This window comes from Nerophis lumbriciformis, linkage group LG04 (assembly GCF_033978685.3).
Source record: "Nerophis lumbriciformis linkage group LG04, RoL_Nlum_v2.1, whole genome shotgun sequence".
NCBI lineage: Eukaryota > Metazoa > Chordata > Actinopteri > Syngnathiformes > Syngnathidae > Nerophis > Nerophis lumbriciformis.
Window position 1 is genome coordinate 52,501,615 of NC_084551.2, and position 22,386 is coordinate 52,524,000.

Sequence of the window (22,386 nt, forward strand, 5' to 3'; positions counted from 1 at the left end):
TGAGAGGACCCTCATAATTGTCTTTATTGAACATTCCATCAAACGTCCACACAACAAGAGACTTTTGCACCAGACCTTTGAGGTGATCAAATATGACCATAACAACACAAGTTCACATAGTTGGCAAAAGTGCAAAGGTCAGCAACAGTCTTACTAATAAGGTCAAGTCCTCACAGTCCTTTTAGCGGCACAAGTCCTCAGTCCTTTGACCGGCACCGCCCTCCTCACAGTCCTTTGACCGGCACCTCCCTCCTCACAGTCCTTTGACCGGCACCACCCTCCTCACAGTCCTTTGACCGGCACCGCCCTCCTCACAGTCCTTTGACCGGCACCAACCTCCTCACAGTCCTTTGACCGGCACCACCCTCCTCACAGTCCTTTGACCGGCACCACCCACCTCACAGTCCTTTGACCAGCACCACGGCCCTCTGGGAGAAGTTGTCCGTGGTCTTGCCGTCGCTGCGTTGGCGCCGCAGGGTGAGGAAGCTGAAGCCAGCCTCCAGGTTGAAACTTCTCTTCCTGCCGGCCAGCAAGTTCTTGTTGTTTTTGTTGCCCTTGACGACGGGCACGTTGTCCAACATCACCTCCGCCCCTTCTGCTCGCTCACCTGCGACACACCATGATCATGTGAGCAACACGCACTATTCCTCTTTTTATTGCATCAGTCAACATTTGCATTTGATACCCAGAGGTGCACAAAATGATTACAATCACAACTCTTATTCATCCCCATTCAAAACTCTATTAAATAATATGTATTTTTAATAGTTAAAAAGTTAAAGTTAAAGTAGCAATGATTGTCACACACACACTAGGTGTGGTGAGAATAATTTCACCACACCTAGTGTGTGTGTGACAATCATTGCTACTTGAACTTTTTAAGTATTAAAAAAAAAAAATACTACTGAGTAGTACACAGTGTACTACTCTCAGTAGTAGTACACTGTGTACTACTCTGTAGTAGTACACTGTGTACTACACAGTAGTAGTACACTGTACTACACAGTAGTAGTACACTGTACTACACAGTAGTAGTACACTGTGTACTACACAGTAGTAGTACACTGTGTACTACACAGTAGTAGTACACTGTGTACTACACAGTAGTAGTACACTGTGTACTACACAGTAGTAGTACACTGTGTACTACACAGTAGTAGTACACTGTGTACTACACAGTTGTAGTACACTGTGTACAACACAGTCGTACACAGTGTACTACTCTCAGTATAGTACACTGTGTACTACTCTCAGTAGTATAGTACACTGTGTACTACTCTTAGTAGTAGTACACAGTGTACTACTCTTAGTAGTAGTACACAGTGTACTACTCTTAGTAGTAGTACACAGTGTACTACTCTCAGTAGTAGTACACAGTGTACTACTCTCAGTAGTAGTACACAGTGTACTACTCTCAGTAGTAGTACACAGTGTACTACTCTTAGTAGTACACTGTGTACTACTACTGAGAGTAGTATACTGTGTACTACTACTTTGGTAGTACACAGTGTACTACAGAGAGTAGTATGGAGAGTAGTACACAGTGACTACTACTGAGCAGTACACAGTGTATAGAGCACTGTGTACTACTCTCAGTAGTGATACTAAGTGTACTCGTCAGTACTATTACTATTGTAGTACTACATACTAACTATACTAAGTACATGCAGTAGGTGAAGTGCAAAGTGTACTCGTCAGTACTATTACTATTGTAGTACTACATACTAACTATACTAAGTACATGCAGTAGGTGAAGTGCAAAGTGTACTTGTCAGTACTATTACTATTGTAGTACTACATACTAACTATACTAAGTACATGCAGTAGGTGAAGTGCAAAGTGTACTCGTCAGTACTATTACTATTGTAGTACTACATACTAACTATACTAAGTACATGCAGTAGGTGAAGTGCAAAGTGTACTTGTCAGTACTATTACTATTGTAGTACTACATACTAACTATACTAAGTACATGCAGTAGGTGAAGTGCAAAGTGTACTCGTCAGTACTATTACTATTGTAGTACCACATAATAACTATACTAAGTACATGCAGTAGGTGAAGTGCAAAGTGTACTTGTCAGTACTATTACTATTGTAGTACTACATACTAACTATACTAAGTACATGCAGTAGGTGAAGTGCAAAGTGTACTCGTCAGTACTATTACTATTGTAGTACTACATACTAACTATACTAAGTACATGCAGTAGGTGAAGTGCAAAGTGTACTTGTCAGTACTATTACTATTGTAGTACTACATACTAACTATACTAAGTGCATGTAGTAGGTGAAGTGCAAAGTGTTTACTACATGACCTACAGTATAAACACAGCATTTATCGATATGATCTTGAATGCTAATTAAGTGGGTGTGGCCAAAGAGATGACATCACACTAAGGCGTGTCCAATTATTAACCAGCATTTTCCCCCCCAACACTAAAACAGGACAAAGAGGTCATGTGACTTAGACAAGTATTGTAGTAGGTGTGTACAAAGTGTAAATAGGCCACGCCTCCTCCTTCCCATCACCCACCTCTCTCCAGGTCGCACTCGGGCGACGAGGCTCCGCTGCACTCGCTGCGAGGGCCGAGGACGGGCGAGATGAGGCCGAAGTCGGACAGGGAGACGGAGGCGGGGAGGTCCAGGCTGCAGGGTCTGGAGGGAGGAGCGGAGGTGAAGAGGTAGGAGGACAGGAGGTCCTGAGGGCTGCTGCGGGTGGAGGTCAGACTGCACGTGGAGCGGGTTTCCGAATCTTCCTCCGACGTGACGCTGCCGGCGCCGCACGCCTCGTCGTCCAGACACACCGACATCACTGCAGGGGGCGCCAGAGAGGAGTTGAGTCGCGCAGAAGCAAGAAACAAGACGGCGTGTGTGATCGTGTCTTACTGGAGACGCCATCGGACTCCATCTTGAAGTTGGCGGCGTCCGCCTCGCCAGGGCCGCCGCCGTCCTCGGCGCCCACGCCCTGCCCCCGCGGGCCCATGGCGGAGTTGCGCCGGCGCTCATGGATCTCATCAGAGATGGTCTCCAGGTTCCTGAGGGCCGCCTTGTACCCGGCCTTGGCCTGGGACAGCCTGGCCTGCCGCTCGTCCACGGTCTTCTTCAGGTTCTGCGTGGGGGGGGGGAAAGACGGCGAGTCAGTGTGTGCCGATAATTCAATTATTTTGACTCGGGGGGCTACATTTAGAGGAAAAAACTGTGTCTGGGGGCCGGTATATCTATTTTTAGGAACACCAATACAAAACCTAAATAAATAAATAAATGTATTTATTTATTTTTTATTTTATGTATTAATACAAAACCTCACAATAATGTCTGACTGAATGCTAAAAACTTCATGACAGACCGCCTTAAAAAAACAGAATGGAATTTTAAATATTTCTATGAAGGATAAAACACTGAATATTGAATATTTATTTTATTTATTTATTTATTATTTTATGTATTAATACAAAACCTCACAATAATGTCTGACTGAATGCTAAAAACTTCATGACAGCCTTAAAAAAACAGAATGGAATTTTAAATGTTTCTATGAAGGATAAAACACTGAATATTGACAAAATATGAACGTCACACCCCCTTTCGATCGACTTATTTAACAATCAAGTGAAACGCAACAAAAATGCAACAAACAGTGAAATATGAATGCGAAGGGTACAAAGTAAACCCACCTACAATCCGACATATCACTAAGCTTTAGAACTTTGTGGTGAAAATCTCCTTCCGCGTCTGTGGAAACGCTTCCCGCCCACACTGCTTGGTGCCTCGTCTGAGCTGCTGTGACTCACATTACCATAGGAACTAATTAGATGACCATAGTAACTACTTAGATTACCATAGTAACTAATTTAAGGCTGAAACGACGCGTCGACGTCATCGATTACGTAAATACGTCTACGCCGTTTTTGTGCGTCGACGCGTCGCATACCGTATTTCCTTGAATAGCCGCCGGGGCGCTAATTAATTTAAAACCTCTTCTCACTCCTGCGCTTACCAAAAGGCGTGGGGTAAATTTAGGCCCGCGCTTATAAATTTGAGTGATGTAAGGATTAGGGATGTCCCGATCCAGGTTTTTGCACTTCCGATCCGATACCGTTATTGTTTTTGCATTTCCGATCCGATACCGATACTGACCTATCCGAGCATGTATTAAAGTTTAAAGTTATTTAGCCTACTTAGTTGTCAGAATCATGTTGAAAAGGGTTTTAGTACTCTTGATAACAACTAGCCAGCTGAATTAGGGGAGTTTGAATAATACACAATGGTTGGTAACAAGAAACTGACCTGTTTATTCAAGGATAAACACAAAATAGACAAAATTATACATGACAAACAGAAATGGCATCATTGAACTAGGGCTGGGCGATATGGCCTTTTTTTAATATTGCGATATTTTAAGGCCATATTGCGATACACGATATATATCTCGATATTTTGCCTTAGCCTTGAATGAACACTTGATGCATATAATCACAGCAGTATGATGATTCTATGTGTTTTGATTGATTGAGACTTTTATTAGTAGGTTGCACAGTGAAGTACATATTCCGTACAATTGACCACTAAATGGTAACACCCCAATAAGTTTTTCAACTTGTTTAAGTCGGGGTCCACTTAAATTGATTCATGATACAGATATATACTATCAGATATATACTATCATCATAATACAGTCATCACACAAGATAATCACATTGAATTATTTACATTATTTATAATCCAGGGTGTGGAGGGGGGCGCCGGATGTAAGTGTCAAAAAGACAGCCAAAAGAGTTTGATATGAGAATAAATCTAAAGTTAAAATATAGGGTAGAAATGCACCCATTTGCAGAAAATGTAGTCTTGATTTTCAAAATTTTCTTTCAAGGCTTGCATGTCTACATTAAAACATTCTTCTTCATACTGCATTAATATATGCTACTTTTAAACTTTCATGCAGAGAAGGAAATCACAACTAAAAAAATCACTAATTTTTTCATACGGTGTTGATGTGGAAATTTTTGCCTCTGCATTTTGATGGTGTGGGCGTGTGGCACCGAATGGAGATAAGCGTCTCGACAAGACGTCACAATATTTGAACAATGATGACGAAAACTGTTTTCTCCGTCGTATCCGTGTGTTGAAAATTGTTATGCGCTTATTTTTTTATTAGATTTTGTGCGTGGAATAGATTTGCTATGCGCAGAGGACGCTTAAACAGTGCGCAATTGCACAGGCGAGCACCTTAGAGGGAGCGTTGCTCGCACGGCTGCGCTAGCATCACAGCTAACGTTAGCCATGCTGCTACCTCTCTGCTCGGGGAGGACGTATACGTATGTGACGTATGACGTGACAGTATGTTACGTATGACGTGACAGTATGTGACGTGTGTAAGAAGGTGCGCTTGCTGTCTGTGAGAAGCACAGACACAGGAAAGAGTGAGAAGAGCCTGTCGTGTAATGCCAGCAGCTAAAAGCAACTGCGTGAGATTCCACAGACCTGTGGATGTGTTGAAGGTGTGCTGGAAAATGCGGAACGGAAATTAGGGAGCAGCAGAAAAGTGGAATGTATTATTTAAATCGGTGCGTTGGAAAACACGGACCAGAGGTTTTTTTTCAAACTGGATCTGGATCGGCATTTTCCCATGCCTTGCCGATACGCAATTTTTGGCAAATATCGGCGGCCGATCCGATCCAAATATCGGATCGGGACATCCCTAGTAAGGATACCATCATGAAAAGCACATTTAATTAAAAAAAAACGTTGTTATGGTCTTACCTTTACTTATGAGTCCATGCGCAGCTGCTTCTGAACAAAAGCATCAATAACTTGTTTATAGAAGTCTTCCTTATATTTCTTCAGTTTTAAAAGTCTCTCTGTCTCGATGGAGATCTTCCTTTAATTATTACCTCCTGCTTCGATTGAAAGTCCAGTTTAGAAAACTGTTTTATTTTAGATATGTAATCCTCCATGTTAAAAGTGCAAGCAAACGATCGCTGCTCACTCTTGTTGCTTGTTGTCTTCTTCTGCAGCACCGGTAGTCGCAAGAAGGATCACTAGCGCCCTCTACCACCAGGAGGCGGGAGTCATTTAAAGACTCATATTTGACACACGCAGCTACGGTATATTAATAAAACATAGCTGCTTACTGTTCTTTTTAGCATATTCAATTGCTTGGACCTTAAATCCTACTGAATAGCTCTTTATCTTCTTCCCTTTATGCGATTTTAAATTATTGAAATCAGCCTCCTCCATTTTGAAAATGATGACAGGTGAAGTGTCACTCATGATGTGACGAGTTTGACCCGGCGGAAGTTCTAGACATATGCTCATTATTTTGCGAAACGAGTTTGACCCGGCGAAAATTCCAGACATGCGCTAATAAAATTATTATTTTGGGAAACGAGTTTGATCCGGCGTTAATCCTGAGCCGGCTGTAAGGCCAAGCATGCGCTAATTATTTTGCAAAACGAGTTTGACCCGGCAGTAATTCGAGGCATGCGAATACTATATACCCGGCGGCAATTCAAGGAAATACGCACTTTTTTGTATTGGATGTTTATCTTTATTTTTGCACATTTTAAAGCAAAATAAGCAATACTTTTACTTTTGAAATGCTTATACTATTTCAGAATATTAAGATGTGCACTGTATATTTATTTTATATTTGCACATTAAAAAGCAAATAAGATACTTATAATTTTGTTAAATGTTAAGTTTTAAATGTTTACATTGTTACAGAATATTTTGTCATGTTGTTGTCAATGTTGACTGAGTGGCCATACTTTTTTTTTTGTAAATAAAATCCATGCCTTTTGAAAAAACTGGCCTACATTTATTTTTTCATCTTCATTTTAAATAAAAAATAAATAATCGGTAAAAGGAAAAATAATCTATAGATTAATCGAAAAAATAATCTATAGATTAATCGATAGAAAAATAATCGTTAGCTGCAGCCTTAAACTAATTAGATGACCATAGTAACTAATTAGATGACCATAGTAACTAATTAGATTACCATAGTAACTAGTAGAGATGTCCGATAATATCGGCCTGCCGATATTATCGGCCGATAAATGCTTTAGAATGTAATATCGGACATTATCGGTATCGTTTTTTTTATTATCAGTATCGGGTTTTTTGTTGTTGTTTTTTTTTTTTTTTTCATTAAATCAACATAAAAAACACAAGATACACTTACAATTAGTGCACCAGCCCAAAAAAACCTCCCTCCCCCATTTACACTCATTCACACAAAAGGGTTGTTTCTTTCTGTTATTAATATTGTGGTTCCTACATTATATATCAATATATATCAATACAGTCTGCAAGGGATACAGTCCGTAAGCACACATGATTGTGCGTGCTGCTGCTCCACTAATAGTACTAACCTTTAACACTTAATTTGACTCATTTTCATTAATTACCGTATTTTTCGGAGTATAAGTCGCACCGGCCGAAAATGCATAATAAAAAAGGAAAAAAACATATATAAGTCACACTGGTGTATAAGTCGCATTTTTTGGGGAAATGTATTTGATAAAAGCCAACACCAAGAATAGACATTTGAAAGGCAATTAAAAATAAATAAAGAATAGTGAACAACAGGCTGAATAAGTGTACGTTATATGAGGCATAAATAACCAACTGGTATGTTAACGTAACATATTATGGTAAGAGTCATTCAAATAACTATAACATATAGAACATGCTATACGTTTACCAAACAATCTGTCACTCCTAATCGCTAAATCCCATGAAATCTTATACGTCTAGCCTCTTACGTGAATGAGATAAATAATATTATTTGATATTTTACGCTAATGTGTGAATCATTTCACACATAAGTCGCTCCTGAGTATAAGTCGCACCGCCGGCCAAACTATGAAAAAAAACGGCGACTTATAGTCCGAAAAATACGGTACTAGTTTCTATGTAACTGTTTTTATTTCTTTTATTTTCTTTTTTATTCAAGAAAATGTTTTTAATTTATTTATCTTATTTTATTTTATTTTTATTTTTTAAAGGACCTTATCTTCACCATACCTGGTTGTCCAAATTAGGCACAATAATGTGTTAATTCCACGACTGTATATATTGGTATCGGTTGATATCGGTATCGGTAATTAAGGGTTTGGTCAATATTGGATATCAGCAAAAAGCCATTATCGGACATCCCTAGTAACTAGTATATCATCCAAAAGCACATATTCCAACCATTGAAATACTTTGTATTAGGGATGTCCGATAATGACTTTTTGCCGATATCCCGATATTGTCCAACTCTTAATTACCGATAACCGATATCAACCGATACCGATATATACAGTCGTGGAATTAACACATTATTATGCCTAATTTGGACAACCAGGTATGGTGAAGATAAGGTACTTTTTAAAAATAATAATACAATTAAATAAGATAAATAAATTAAAAACATTTTCTTGAATAAAAAAGAAAGTAAAACAATATAAAAACAGTTACATTGAAACTAGTAATGAATGAAAATGAGTAAAATGAAGTGTTAAAGGTTAGTACTATTAGTGGACCAGCAGCACGCACAATCATGTGTGCTTACGGACTGTATCCCTTGCAGACTGTATTGATATATATTGATATATAATGTAGGAACCACAATATTAATAACAGAAAGAAACAACCCTTTTGTTTGAATGAGTGTAGCCGCTGCTCCTCCACATGGAGAGGAGCCAGATGAGGTGGTTCGGGCATCTGGTCAGGATGCCGCCCGAACGCCTCCCTAGGGAGGTGTTTAGGGCACGTCCAACCGGTAGGAGGCCACAGGGAAGACCCAGGACACGTTGGCGAGACTATGTCTCCCGGCTGGCCTGGGAACGCCTCGGGATCCCCCGGGAAGTCTGGGCTTCCCTGCTTAGGCTGCTGCCCCCGCGACCCGACCTCGGATAAGCGGAGGAAGATGGATGGATGGATGGAGTGTAAATGGGGGAGGGAGGTTTTTTGGGTTAGTGTACTAACAGTAAGTGTATCTTGTGTTTTTTATGTTGATTTAATAAAAAATAAACGATACTGATAATAAAAAAAACGATACCGATAATTTCCGATATTACATTTTAAAGCATTTATCGGCCGATATTATCGGACATCTCTACTTTGTATAGTTGAAGACTTACGGTCATTAGAAAACATCACTGCACATCATAATGGCAGCTACACTTTACATCTTAAACATCTAAAAAAATGATTTGGGAATGTGCGGCGGGCCAGATTGAAAAGCTTAACGGGCTTCATGTGGCCCGTGGGCCTTAATTTGCCCAGATCTGCGCTAAACAGTGTGGTCGGCGCTGGCATACCTCCAGCTGCAGGTAGAACTTGGCCTTCATCTCAAAGTAGGGCCTGTGAAGGAGGAACAGTCAGGTCATCACCATGGCAACCAAGGGCAGCAGTCAAGTCGGAGTCTTACTTGGACTTGTTGATGGTGCGCTTCAGTTTCTTCTCCAGCTGCTTCATGCGGGCCACGGCCGCCGCGTGATCAGCCGCCGTTTCCTTGTGCGCCGCTTCGCTTCTGGCCTTTTCTTGCTCCGCCTCCATCACCTGCAAGAGCCAATGAGAGGTCATGAACTCGGGCGAATCACAAGTCAAAGTGGAGTGACAAGCCCACCCTCTGGGTGGCGTGGTTGAGCATCTCCTGCCAGGCGGAGTCAAAGTGGCGCCGGTCCTCCTCCAGGATACTCTCCTCCGCCAGAGAGATGGTCTCCTTGGCGGCGCGCAGGACCTCGCCTGCTCTCTGGAAGTCCTGGGTGGCCTTCTGGGCCTCCAGCTGGGTCTGAGGGAGACACGGGGACTTTGGTCAAGACTCTGGTGAAGGACTTTCAACATCACCACTAAATATTCAACATTCAATCAAGTTGTGACGATACCAAAATAATCCCGTTAACACTTTTAGGATCCCGCCTGTAAGGACGGCCATTAAGTTACTTGTTCTAAAAGTCATTATACAGTCGTGGTCAAAGGTTTACATACTCATGGCTGTCTTGAGTTTCCAATCATTTCTACAACTCTTATTTTTTTGTGATAGAGTGATTGGAGCACATACTTGTTGGTCACAAAAAACATTCATGAAGTTTGCTTCTTTTATGAATTTATTATGGGTCTACTGAAAATGTGAGCAAATGTGCTGGGTCAAAAGTATACATACAGCAATGTTAATATTTCATCTGACCACAGACCTTTCCTCCAGAAGGTCTTATCTTATCTAATATCACTAAAATGTGTTCCATTTTGTGCACCAGCGACGCTGAGATCATTATTCATGCGTTCGTTACGTCTCGTCTCCATTACTGTAACGTAGCAAAGTCCCACGGAAAGGCGGGGAGAAAAGTGAGAAAAGTCGGCAAAAGTCCCAAAAATCACACCCGGGTTCGAGTCCCACGAGTCCCGCCGCCGGCCGTGCAAGTCCTGGGATGCCCAAAATGTCCAAAACGCACCCAGCAAAGTCCCAGGGGAAGTGGGGGAGAAAAGTGAGAAAAGTCGGCAAAAGTCCCCAAAATGCTCAAAATACCTGTCCAGGTTCGAATACCACAAGTCCCGCCGCCGGCCGCACAAGTCCCGGGATGCAAAAAGTTTCCAAAACGTGCCCAGCTAAATCCCACGGGAAGGCTGGGAGAAAAGTGAGAAAAGTCGGCCAGCAAAGTCCCTGGGAAGGCCGGGAGAAAAGTGAGAAAAGTCGGCAAAAGTCCCAAAAATGTTCAGAAATCACACCCGGGTTCGAGTCCCACGAGTCCCGCCGCCGGCCGTGCAAGTCCTGGGATGCCCAAAACGTCCAAAACGCACCCAGCAAAGTCCCAGGGGAAGTGGGGGAGAAAAGTGAGAAAAGTCGGCAAAAGTCCCCAAAATGCTCAAAATACCTGCCCAGGTTCGAGTACCACAAGTCTTGCCGCCGGCCGCACAAGTCCCGGGATGCCCAAAATGTCCAAAACGCACCCAGCAAAGTCTCACGGGAAGTGGGGGAGAAAAGTGAGAAAAGTCGGCAAAAGTCCCAAAAATGTTCAAAAATCACACCCGGGTTCGAGTCCCACGAGTCCCGTCGCCGGCCGTGCAAGTCCCGGGATGCCCAAAATGTCCAAAACGCACCCAGCAAAGTCCCACGGGAAGTGGGGGAGAAAAGTGAGAAAAGTCGGCAAAAGTCCCCAAAATGCTCAAAATACCTGCCCAGGTTAGAGTACCACAAGTCCCGCCGCCGGCCGTGCAAGTCCCGGGATGACCAAAATGTCCAAAACGCACCCAGCAAAGTCTCACGGGAAGTGGGGGAGAAAAGTGAGAAAAGTCAGCAAACGTCCCAAAAATGTTCAAAAATCACACCCGGGTTCGAGTCCCACGAGTCCCGCCGCCGGCCGTGCAAGTCTCGGGATGCCCAAAACGCACCCAGCAAAGTCCCACGGGAAGTGGGGGAGAAAAGTGAGAAAAGTCGGCAAAAGTCCCCAAAATGCTCAAAATACCTACCCAGGTTCGAGTCCCACAAGTCCCGCCGCACAAGTCCCGGGATGCAAAAAATTTCCAAAACGCGCCCAGCAAAGTCCCACGGGAAGGCCGGGAGAAAAGTGAGAAAAGTCGGCAAAAGTCCCAAAAACGTTCAAAAATCACACCCAGGTTCGAGTCCCACGAGTCCCGCCGCCGGCCGTGCAAGTCCCGGGATGCCCAAAATGTCCAAAACGCACCCAGCAAAGTCCCACGGGAAGTGGGGGAGAAAAGTGAGAAAAGTCGGCAAAAGTCCCAAAAATGTTCAAAATACCTACCCATGTATCGAAATACATTTTGGTACCGGTACCAAAATATTGGTATCGGGACAACACTACTATATACCGATAAAGATGAATTTAGAATATGTAGTAACAACTTCACATTAGAGTGTCCGCCCTGAGATCGGTAGGTCGTGAGTTCAAACCCCGGCCACAGTAAGTCTTTGCTGTCGTCCAGCATTCTGTTTTTGTTTACTTAGTAGCGAGTTAGGTTTTAGTTTCGTTCTGCAAAGCCTTCCATAAGCTTCAATGCCTTTTCTTAGGGGCACTCACCTTGTGTTTATTTTTGGTTTAAACGTTAGCTACGACGACAAACCCTCGTCGTCTCACACGACGTGTTCCCGACATCTACAAAGCGATTATCTACCTGCTGCCACCTACTGATATGGGAGAGTATTACACGGTTACTCTGCCGAGCTCTAGACAGCACCGACACTCAACAACGGCACATTATTTGCAGACTATAATTATTGTTTGCAAAAAATATTTTTACCCCAAATAGGTGAAACTACATACTCTCCTACTGCACACCAGACTGCATCTCACGGCGCGGCACAGTGGTTAAAAAACACTGGCCTAAACTAAACAATTTGCTGCGGCTTTTATGTCTGTCAAGTTGTTTTTGTTGTTGAGCCTTTCGAGCGGAACTACACTTTTTTTTTTTTGAGGGAATCTTGCTGATCAATCGCAATCTTTATGTAAGACAAGATCACATGTTTCTTTTTTTAATCCATTCTAAATCGTAAATAAACAAAAGCCAAACAATAGAGAGTAGATCCAGCAGAAAATATAAAGCACTATTAAAAAAAACCTCCAAGGTTTTATATACATGCTGTAAGTATACATGTCATGTAGTAACATTCATAATAACATGTCATATTTTAGCTATTTTGATCATTTTATTGCAATTTCACATCGCATCCCAACTCAGTGCCCTAGTGGTTAGAGTGTCCGCCCTGAGATCAGTAGGTCGTGAGTTCAAACCCGGGCCGAGTCATACCAAAGACTATAAAAATGAGAGCCATTACCTCCCTGCTTGGCACTTAGCATCAAGTGTTGGAATTGGGGGTTAAATCACCAAAATGATTACCGAGCGCGGCCACCGCTGCTGCCCACTGCTCTCCTCACCTCCCAGACGGTGGAACAAGGGGATGGGTCAAATTCAGAGAGTAATTTCACCACACCTAGTGTATGAGTGTGACTATCAGTGGTACTTTAACTTTCTTCCGACCAAAAAATACATATACCTAATTGAATGCATTTTTGTATTGATATCGATCACGAGTCTGTTGTGATATATATGATGATGGTATCGTTTTATCGACCAAGCCCTAAATGACATGCATTAAAATCAGCTTAAAAAAAGACGCTCAAAGAGGCGAGATGACCCTCACTGTGCTGTGGGGGGGTTACGGGAGGAAAATCAAGCGCTCCTTTTCCCTCATTTCTCTTTAAGCGATCATGGCATTGATGAGACTTCTTCACTGTTTCAGTGAGAAGGTTAAAAACAAACGCTACCACTGTGTTGTGAAAGCTTGAGTGGACACCTGCCACAGAAGAAGTGCATGAACTCCACTTTTTTTTTTTTTATGCGATCAGCCTTGAGAAGTAGGACATGGTATCAAGTAGGAAACTAAATATTGTGCTTGTGTGAGGACTCCTGCAGCAATCAAGTCATGTGCGAGCTAACGTGTTCATGTGAGGTCAGCAATGTTGTTTACCGGTTTGGCTCGCCGTCGGCCTTTTTTCCATGCCATTATTGGATCTTTCCAGGCCGAAGATGAGAGAGCGTTTTGGCTAACAAGCAAGTGACTGAAGCATGGAATAAACAATCAGCAATTAGCCTGGTTAACGCTTCTGGAGAGTCTCCTGCATAACACCTCCAAAAACACACAACCTTAGGATGAGGTCCTTAGTTTGAGATGGTCTCGTACACACAGGAACCAGAGGGACACACCTGCATGAATATTAGGGTATTTGGGGGTCAAAGGTGACTTCATGGGGTGAAAGGGGAACAGCACTTGTTTTTAATTTGCCTATCATTCACAATCACCATGTAAGACAAGAACACTTTTCTTTTCTTATTATATGCATTCTAATTTGTAAAATAGAACGGTGGAAGAGGGGTTAGTGCGTCTGCCTCACAATACGAAGGTCCTGGGTTCGATCCTTCGCTCGGTTTGAATGTTCTCCCCGTGACTGCGTGGGTTCCCTCCGGGTACTCCGGCTTCCTCCCACCTCCAAAGACATGCACCTGGGGATAGGTTGATTGGCAACACTAAATGGTCCCTAGTGTGTGAATGTTGTCTGTCTATCTGTGTTGGCCCTGCGACGAGGTGGCGACTTGTCCAGGGTGTACCCCGCCTTCCGCCCGATTGTAGACTTCGATAGGCGCCAGTGAATGCAATGCATACTTAATCAACAGCCATACAGCCATATATATATGTGTGTGTGTACGGTATATATGTATGTATGTGTGTGTGTATATATATATATATACATACATATATATGTATATATGTGTACATATATATACATACATACATACATATATATGCATACACATATATATACACACACACACACATATATATATATATATATATACACATATATATATATACACACACACACACACACACACACACACACACACACACACACACACACACACACACACACACACACACACACACACACACACACACACACACACACACACACACACACACACACACACACACACACACACACACACACACACACACACACACACACACACACACACACATACGTGCGGTGAGGTTGATGGCTGGTGAGGCACTGACTTCATCACAGTCAGATTTACAAACATATGAACCCTAAAGAGTATCTTATTCACCATTTGATTGGCAGCAGTTAACGGGTTATGTTTAAAAGCTCATACCAGCATTCTTCCCTGCTTGGCACTCAGCATCAAGGCTTGGAATTGGGGGTTAAATCACCAAAAATGATTCCCGGGCGCGGCGCCGCTGCTGCCCACTGCTCCCCTCACCTCCCAGGGGGTGATCAAGGGGATGGGTCAAATGCAGAGGACAAATTTCATTACACCTAGTGTGTGTGTGTGACAATCATTGCTACTTTAACTTAACTTTAACTTTACACATACAAACTGTAGCACACAAAAAAGCACATTTAATAAAAAAACGTTATTATGGTCTTACCTTTACTTATAAATGAAGTCCATGCGCCGCCGTTGTGCTGGATTAATGAACCCCCTGACGGGAGTGTTATATCAACTAAAGCCCTCACTTCAACTTTCCACGTGCAAGATTGAATCTATTTAAAAAAGTGTAACCGAGGGTTTATAAATGTCGCCTATACTGTATGAAACTACAAAATAAACACGGAGGCTCCAGTTTACACAAGGACCACTTTATTTACCTTCTTTCAAAAACCTACGCTCCACTCCAACGTGTCATCACTTCCGCTCTTAGCGCCTTCAAAATAAGAGCTCAAGGCATATACTGTATAACAGCGCATAACAGGAACTTAACATCACAAAGAGGAAAGCCCATAAAAATAGGTTACAAAAGTAATTTAATAAGAAGCCGAAAAGTGCAAAAACAATAATGTTCGTCTTGGAGGAGTTGTGAATTAGGTACACCTGCAGTCTGCAGGTGTACCTAACATTATTGTTTTTGCACTTTTTGGCTTCTTATGAAATAACTTTTTTAAATAGATTCAATCTTGCACGTGGAAAGTTTAAGTGTGGGCTTTAGTTGATATAACACTCCCGTCAGGGTGTGCATTTTACGGCGGGGGTGCAGGAGGCGGATTACTGCGAGCCTCAGCCAGTGCGTCTTTTGCAGCCGTTTTATGATCGCTCAGCACAAGAAATACGTTACACACATACAGTTGTTGACAAAATACACTGTACATTATATACCTCAGCTAAGTAAACTATGGAAATGTATAATATAATTCATATAGCAATACAGTCTCACTGCACAGCAGGCCAGCAGTTAGCCGAGTCCGCAATCCATGGTGAGGCACAAATGAGTGACGTGCCTCAACTGGCTGCTGATCACCGCACGTCCCTTCTCAGTATTTGAACGGCAAATGTGAAAATTCAGCGATTTTGAATAAAAATCATCTAAAACTGGTGAAGTTAAATGGAAAATAACTTTATAGTATAATCACTGGATACATTTAACAATTTAATAATTTTTTTTTTCTTTTTACATTTTTTTTCTTTCCATGATGGCAGGTGAGGCCCCGCCTCACCTGCCTCTAGTGACTGCACGTCACTGGTATATATATATATATATATACCGTATTTTCCGCACTATTAGCCGCACCTAAAAACCACAAATTTTCTCAAAAGCTGACAGTGCGCCTTTTAACCCGGTGCGCTTTATATATGGATAAATATTAAGATTCATTTTCATAAAGTTTCGATCTCGCAACTTCGGTAAACAGCCGCCATCTTTTTTCCCGGTAGAACAGGAAGCGCTTCTTCTTCTACGCAAGCAACCGCCAAGGTAAGCACCCGCCCCCATAGAACAGGAAGCGCTTCTTCTTCTACTGTAAGCAACCACCCGCCCGCGTAGAAGAAGAAAAAGCGCGCGGATATCACCGTACGTTTCATTTCCTTTGTGTGTTTACATCTGTAAAGACCACAAAATGGCTCCTACTAAGCGTCAGGGATCCGGTTCATGAAAAGACGCAATCTCTCCATCCACACACGGATTACTATTTCACAGCAACTGATATTCCTGTGAAACGCACCGTGGATACAACGGGAGCACGTACGGTGAATATTCGCACCACAGGGAATGAGAAGTCATCCTTCACTGTGGTTCTAGCTTGCCATGCTAATGAAACTTCCACCCATGGTGATATTCAAAAGGAAGACCTTGCCAAAAGAGACCTTTCCAGCCGGCGTCATCATAAAAAGCTAACTCGAAGGGATGGATGAAGAAAAGATGAGCGAGTGGTTAAGGTAAGTTTAAGTTTACGCGAAGAGGCCGGGTGGCTTTTTTCACGCAGCTCTGTCCATGTTGATATACGTATGTTTGTGATTGCACATTTGCGTACATTTTGGGAGTGAACAGAGTTGTTAGAACGCTGGTTTTTAATATATTATTAAAGTTTGACTGACCTATCTGACTGTTTTTTTGACATTCCTTTAGCGCAGTTAGATGCGGCTTACAACACCGGGCGGCTTATAGGTGGACAAAGTTTTGAAATATGCCGTTCATTGAAGGCGCGGCTTTTAACCCAGGGCGCCTTATGGTGCGGAAAATACGGTATATATATATATATATATATATATATATATATATATATATATATATATATATATATATACACACACACACACACACACACACACACACACACACACACACACACACACACAGAGATAAGCAATATAATCAACATTGTCTGTTCCGATGCCAATCCCAAACTTTCGAGGTCAATCAATGAGCTGAATGGGATCTCAAAACGTAGACTCAAAGACCACCTTCTTCTCCCAGTAATGCTTGGGCGCGCCACCATCTTTATCTACACGTTTGTTATCTGGCCGACAAGACAGCAGCAGACAGGAGGATGATTAAATAAGGAGAGAAAATAAAGACACCACGAAGGACGGAGCCTCTGAAGCTGCCTGGAAAAAAAAGATCTGTCTGCTGATTCAGAGACAAGAACCTCAGTGTTCCTGCAGCCAGAACACTCATAGCTGGCAAGCAGAACCAAGGAGTCGTGGTAGAAAAACTTGATTCTTTCTGCCTCAAAAAGATCACAAGGGATTTTATTGTTGTGACCACAGACATCTGAGACCTCACTAAGGTCTGTGGAGTTATTTCATCTTTGTTCAACAGTTACAAATAACGCGTTTAACCATACATTCATTTATTTGCTTGTAGCACAATTACATATAAACCGCAACAAAATGATGGTGTTCTTTCCGAGACTTGGCATGTTTGGGATTGCTCAAACACATAATGATGGGACTATTGTTGATGGCATAACTCTTCTTCTTAATACACCTCATACCACAGCTGATTTACCGTATATTCCAGACTATAGACTATATAAGCCGCACACACTAAACTTTACAATAACAAAATATTGCCACATATTAGCCACACCGCAGATATATACGTTGTGAAATGAGTTAATTACACAGAAACCTTTTATAAATGTTTTACATACCTTAATTGTTTCCAAACAGTGTCTGTAACACAGCAGTAAAACGGCTGATCAAACAAAACAGAAGTCGTTGTCTTTGGAGAGCGAACTCTCCAATCAGCTAAACTGACTCAATAACTCCACGGTGTTGTTTTGGTGAATTTACTGAGGAATTTGTGAAACTGAAACAATACAAAAAGAATGCCATTGTCGTCTCTAACAGCACAGCACACTCCCCCCCTTCACAATAATAGCGTGGTGAAGCCACTGACTGCACCAACAAAATGAAGGGTTCAAAAAAGTACCTTCCACCAGCACAACGTACTTAAAGCACTTATTTACAAAATGATTATGCTTTGAAGTAAAACACTGGTCAAAATTGTGAGGATTTTTGCATTCAATTAACATTTTATTAAATTGTATTTTATTTGATTTCACACAAAAAGCACAACATCTCGTGTGGTAAAGTAAGTGCAAACAGTAACAAACGGAATCTTTATATTGCGTTTGTTATTTAAATTAGAGATGTCCGATAATATCGGGCTGACGATATTATCGGCCGATAAATGCTTGAAAATGTAACATCGGAAATTATCGGTATCTGTTTCAAAAAGTAAAATGTATGACTTTTTAAAACGCCGCTGTGTACACGGACGCAGGGAGAAGTACAGAGCGGCATTAAACCTTAAAGGCACTGCCTTCGCGTGCTGGTCCAATCACATAATATCTACGGCTTTTCACACACACACACACAAGTGAATGCAAGCATACTTGGTCAACAGCCATACAGGTCACACTGAGGGTGGCCGTATAAACAACTTTAACACCGTTACAAATATGCGCCACACTGTGAACCCACACCAAACAAGAATGACAAACACATTTCGGGAAAACATCCGCACCGTAACACAACATAAACACAACAGAACAAATACACAGAACCCCTTGCAGCACTAACTCTGTTACCCCCTACCCCCCCAACACCGCCCACCTCAACCTCCTCATGCTCTCTCAGGGAGAGCATGTCCTAAATTCCAAGCTGCTGTTTTGAAGCATGTTAAAAAAAATAATGCACTTTGTGACTTCAATAATAAATATGGCAGTGCCATGTTGGCATTTTTTTCCATAACTTGAGTTGATTTATTTTGGAAAACCTTGTTACATTGTTTAATGCATCACAACAAAATTAGACATAATAATGTGTTAATTCCATGACTGTATACATCGGTATCGGTTGATATCGGAATCGGTAATAAAGAGTTGGACAATATCGGATATCGGCAAAAAAGCCATTATCGGACATCTCTAATTTAAATGTATTGTTATTATTCTACTTGTTTAGTTTTTTTCAGTACTAGTTGTCTTTTTAAACTACATTTAAAGTTGAATAAATACACACGTTTTCAAATGAACGAATAATTGTGATTACAGTATCAATCAAAAATAACTGATGATTATTTTTGCCATAATCGTCCACCCCTACCATCTTATTTGTGTGGGTGTAGACATGGTGTTGGACTAATGTGGTGCCAAAGTATTTGCCAAGAAGCAAAGTAGCACAAGTGGAAGAGGGCAAGCAGACGTGTGCATCTTCAGCATGTGAAAAGCACATTTCTATGTCAACAATGTTACAATAATAAGAATAATAGTCATGGATTTATTCACATGAATGAGCACCCACCTGGCGGGCCAGACGCCGAGCTTCCCAATACGGCTTGGACTCGTCCACGGGCTTCCCGATCTTGTTGAGCAGCTCGTCCAGCTTGACCGTGGCCTCCACCAGGACCGAGCGGAACTTCTGCCGGGCGTCCTGACCACATGGGCGGGATCTCAGGTGAGACAGCGGCAACCGGAGGTCATAAACGACAAACCCCGAGTGGGCTCACGTAACACTTGGAACACATTTTTAGGCAAGTCGATCCATGAGTGGATTTTCCACGTGACGAGTGGAGTCGCTTATGTCAATCATTCTGCAGACTTAAACTCGTTGCCCAGCTGATGACCTGACTCAAATAATAAAATGAGACTTTCAGCCCTTTTACGACTCCGCTGCTGACCTACTTTCTTCCAGTCCTATTGTTGGAACGTCACGAGCAACCCAGAAGTTACACGTGGAATTTAATTACAAACCCCGTTTCCATATGAGTTGGGAAATTGTGTTAGATATAAATATAAACGGAATATTTGCAAATAATTTTCAACCCATATTCAGTTGAATATGCTACAAAGACAACATATTTGATGTTCAAACTGATAAACATTTTTTTTTTTTTTGCAAATAATCATTAACTTTAGAATTTGATGCCAGCAACACGTGACAAAGTAGTTGGGAAAGGTCATGTTCACCACTGTGTTACATGGCCTTTCCTTTTAACAACACTCAGTAAACGTTTGGGAACTGAGGAGACACATTTTTGAAGCTTCTCAGGTGGAATTCTTTCCCATTCTTGCTTGATGTACAGCTTAAGTTGTTCAACAGTCCGGGGGTCTCCGTTGTGCTATTTTAGGCTTCACACATTTTCAATGGGAGACAGGTCTGGACTACAGGCAGGCCAGTCTAGTACCCGCACTCTTTTACTATGAAGCCACGCTGTTGTAACACGTGGCCTGCTGAAATAAGCAGGGGCGTCCATGGTAACGTTGCTTGGATGGCAACATATGTTGCTCCAAAACCTGTATGTACCTTTCAGCATTAATGGCGCCTTCACAAATGTGTAAGTTACCCATGTCTTGGGCACTAATACACCCCCATACCATCACACATGCTGGCTTTTCAACTTTGCGCCTATAACAATCCGGATGGTTCTTTTCCTCTTTGGTCCGGAGGACACGACGTCCACAGTTTTGCAAAAACATTTTTTGAAATGTGGACTCGTCAGACCACAAAACACTTTTCCACTTTGTATCAGTCCATCTTAGATGAGCTCAGGCCCAGCGAAGCCGACGGCGTTTATGGGTGTTGTTGATAAACGGTTTTCGCCTTGCATAGGAGAGTTTTAACTTGCACTTACAGATGTAGCGACCAACTGTAGTTACGGGTACTGACAGTGGGTTTCTGAAGTGTTCCTGAGCCCATGTGGTGATATCCTTTACACACTGATGTCGCTTGTTGATGCAGTACAGCCTGAGGGATCGAAGGTCATGGGCTTAGCTGCTTACGTGCAGTGATTTCTCCAGATTCTCTGAACCCTTTGATGATATTACGGAGCGTAGATGGTGAAATCCCTAAATTCCTTGCAATAGCTGCTTGAGAAAGGTTTTTCTTAAACTGTTCAACAATTTGCTCAGGCATTTGTTGACAAAGTGGTGACCCTCGCCCCATCCTTGTTTGTGAATGACTGAGCATTTCATGGAATCTACTTTTATACCCAATCATGGCACCCACCTGTTCCCAATTTGCCTGTTCACCTGTGGGATGTTCCAAATAAGTGTTTGATGAGCATTCCTCAACTTTATCAGTATTTATTGCCACCTTTCCCAACTTCTTTGTCACGTGTTGCTGGCATCAAATTCCAAAGTTAATGATTATTTGCAACAAAAAAAAAAAGTTTATCAGTTTGAACATCAAATATGTTGTCTTTGTAGCATATTCAACTGAATATGGGTTGAAAAGGATTTGCAAATCATTGTATCTGCCTCACAATACGAAGGTCCTGAGTAGTCTTGGGTTCAATCCCGGGCTCGGGATCTTTCTGTGTGGAGTTTGCATGTCCTCCCCGTGACTGCGTGGGTTCCCACCGGGTACTCCGGCTTCCTCCCACTTCCAAAGACATGCACCTGGGGATAAGTTGATTGGCAACACTAAATTGGCCCTAGTGTGTGAATGTGAGTGTGAATGTTGTCTGTCTATCTGTGTTGGCCCTGCGATGAGGTGGCGACTTGTCCAGGGTGTACACCGCCTTCCGCCCGATTGTAGCTGAGATAGGCTCCAGCGCCCCCCGCGACCCCAACGGGAATAAGCGGTAGAAAATGGATGGATGGATGTATTCCGTTTATATTTACATCGAACACAATTTCCCAACTCAGATGGAAACGGGGTTTGTAGACTAAACCACGCCCGCCCTCGGATTCTTTGCAAGCTCATGTCTACTGACATCATATATATCCATACACATATATACAGTCGTGGTCAAAAGTTGACATACACTTGTAAAGAACATAATGTCATGGCTGTCTTGACTTTCCAATCATTTCTACAACTCTTATTTTTTTGTGATAGAGTGATTGGAGCACATACTTGTTGGTCACAAAAAAAACATTCATGAAGTTTGCTTCTTTTATGAATTTATTATGGGTCTACTGAAAATGTGAGCAAATGTGCTGGGTCAAAAGTATACATACAGCAATGTTAATATTTGCTTACATGTCCCTTGGCAAGTTGACCTGCAATAAGGCACTTTTGGTAGCCATCCACAAGCTTCTGCTTGAATTTTTGACCACTCCTCTTGACA

General features: G+C 42.2%; 1 protein-coding gene across 2 annotated transcripts in view; it reads right to left on the bottom strand.

The window, feature by feature from the left end:
* sh3bp5b (SH3-domain binding protein 5b (BTK-associated)) overlaps positions 1–22,386 on the bottom strand; it is a 31,687-nt gene continuing 9,301 nt past the window's right edge. Inside the window, exons 3-10 of one of the 2 annotated variants that reach the window (XR_012050388.1) lie at positions 19,617–19,745; positions 9,622–9,786; positions 9,424–9,554; positions 9,314–9,356; positions 2,889–3,111; positions 2,536–2,814; positions 304–607; positions 1–245 (exon numbers count right to left, since the gene is read on the bottom strand). Coding sequence is in view for 1 of the 2 variants with exons in the window: in XM_061957091.2 (XP_061813075.2) it covers positions 399–607; positions 2,536–2,814; positions 2,889–3,111; positions 9,314–9,356; positions 9,424–9,554; positions 9,622–9,786; positions 19,617–19,745 (1,179 nt within the window). In the remaining variant the exon portion in view is untranslated. Of the gene's footprint in view, positions 608–2,535; positions 2,815–2,888; positions 3,112–9,313; positions 9,357–9,423; positions 9,555–9,621; positions 9,787–19,616; positions 19,746–22,386 lie in introns of both variants that reach the window. The other variant, XM_061957091.2, reaches the window with a different exon arrangement.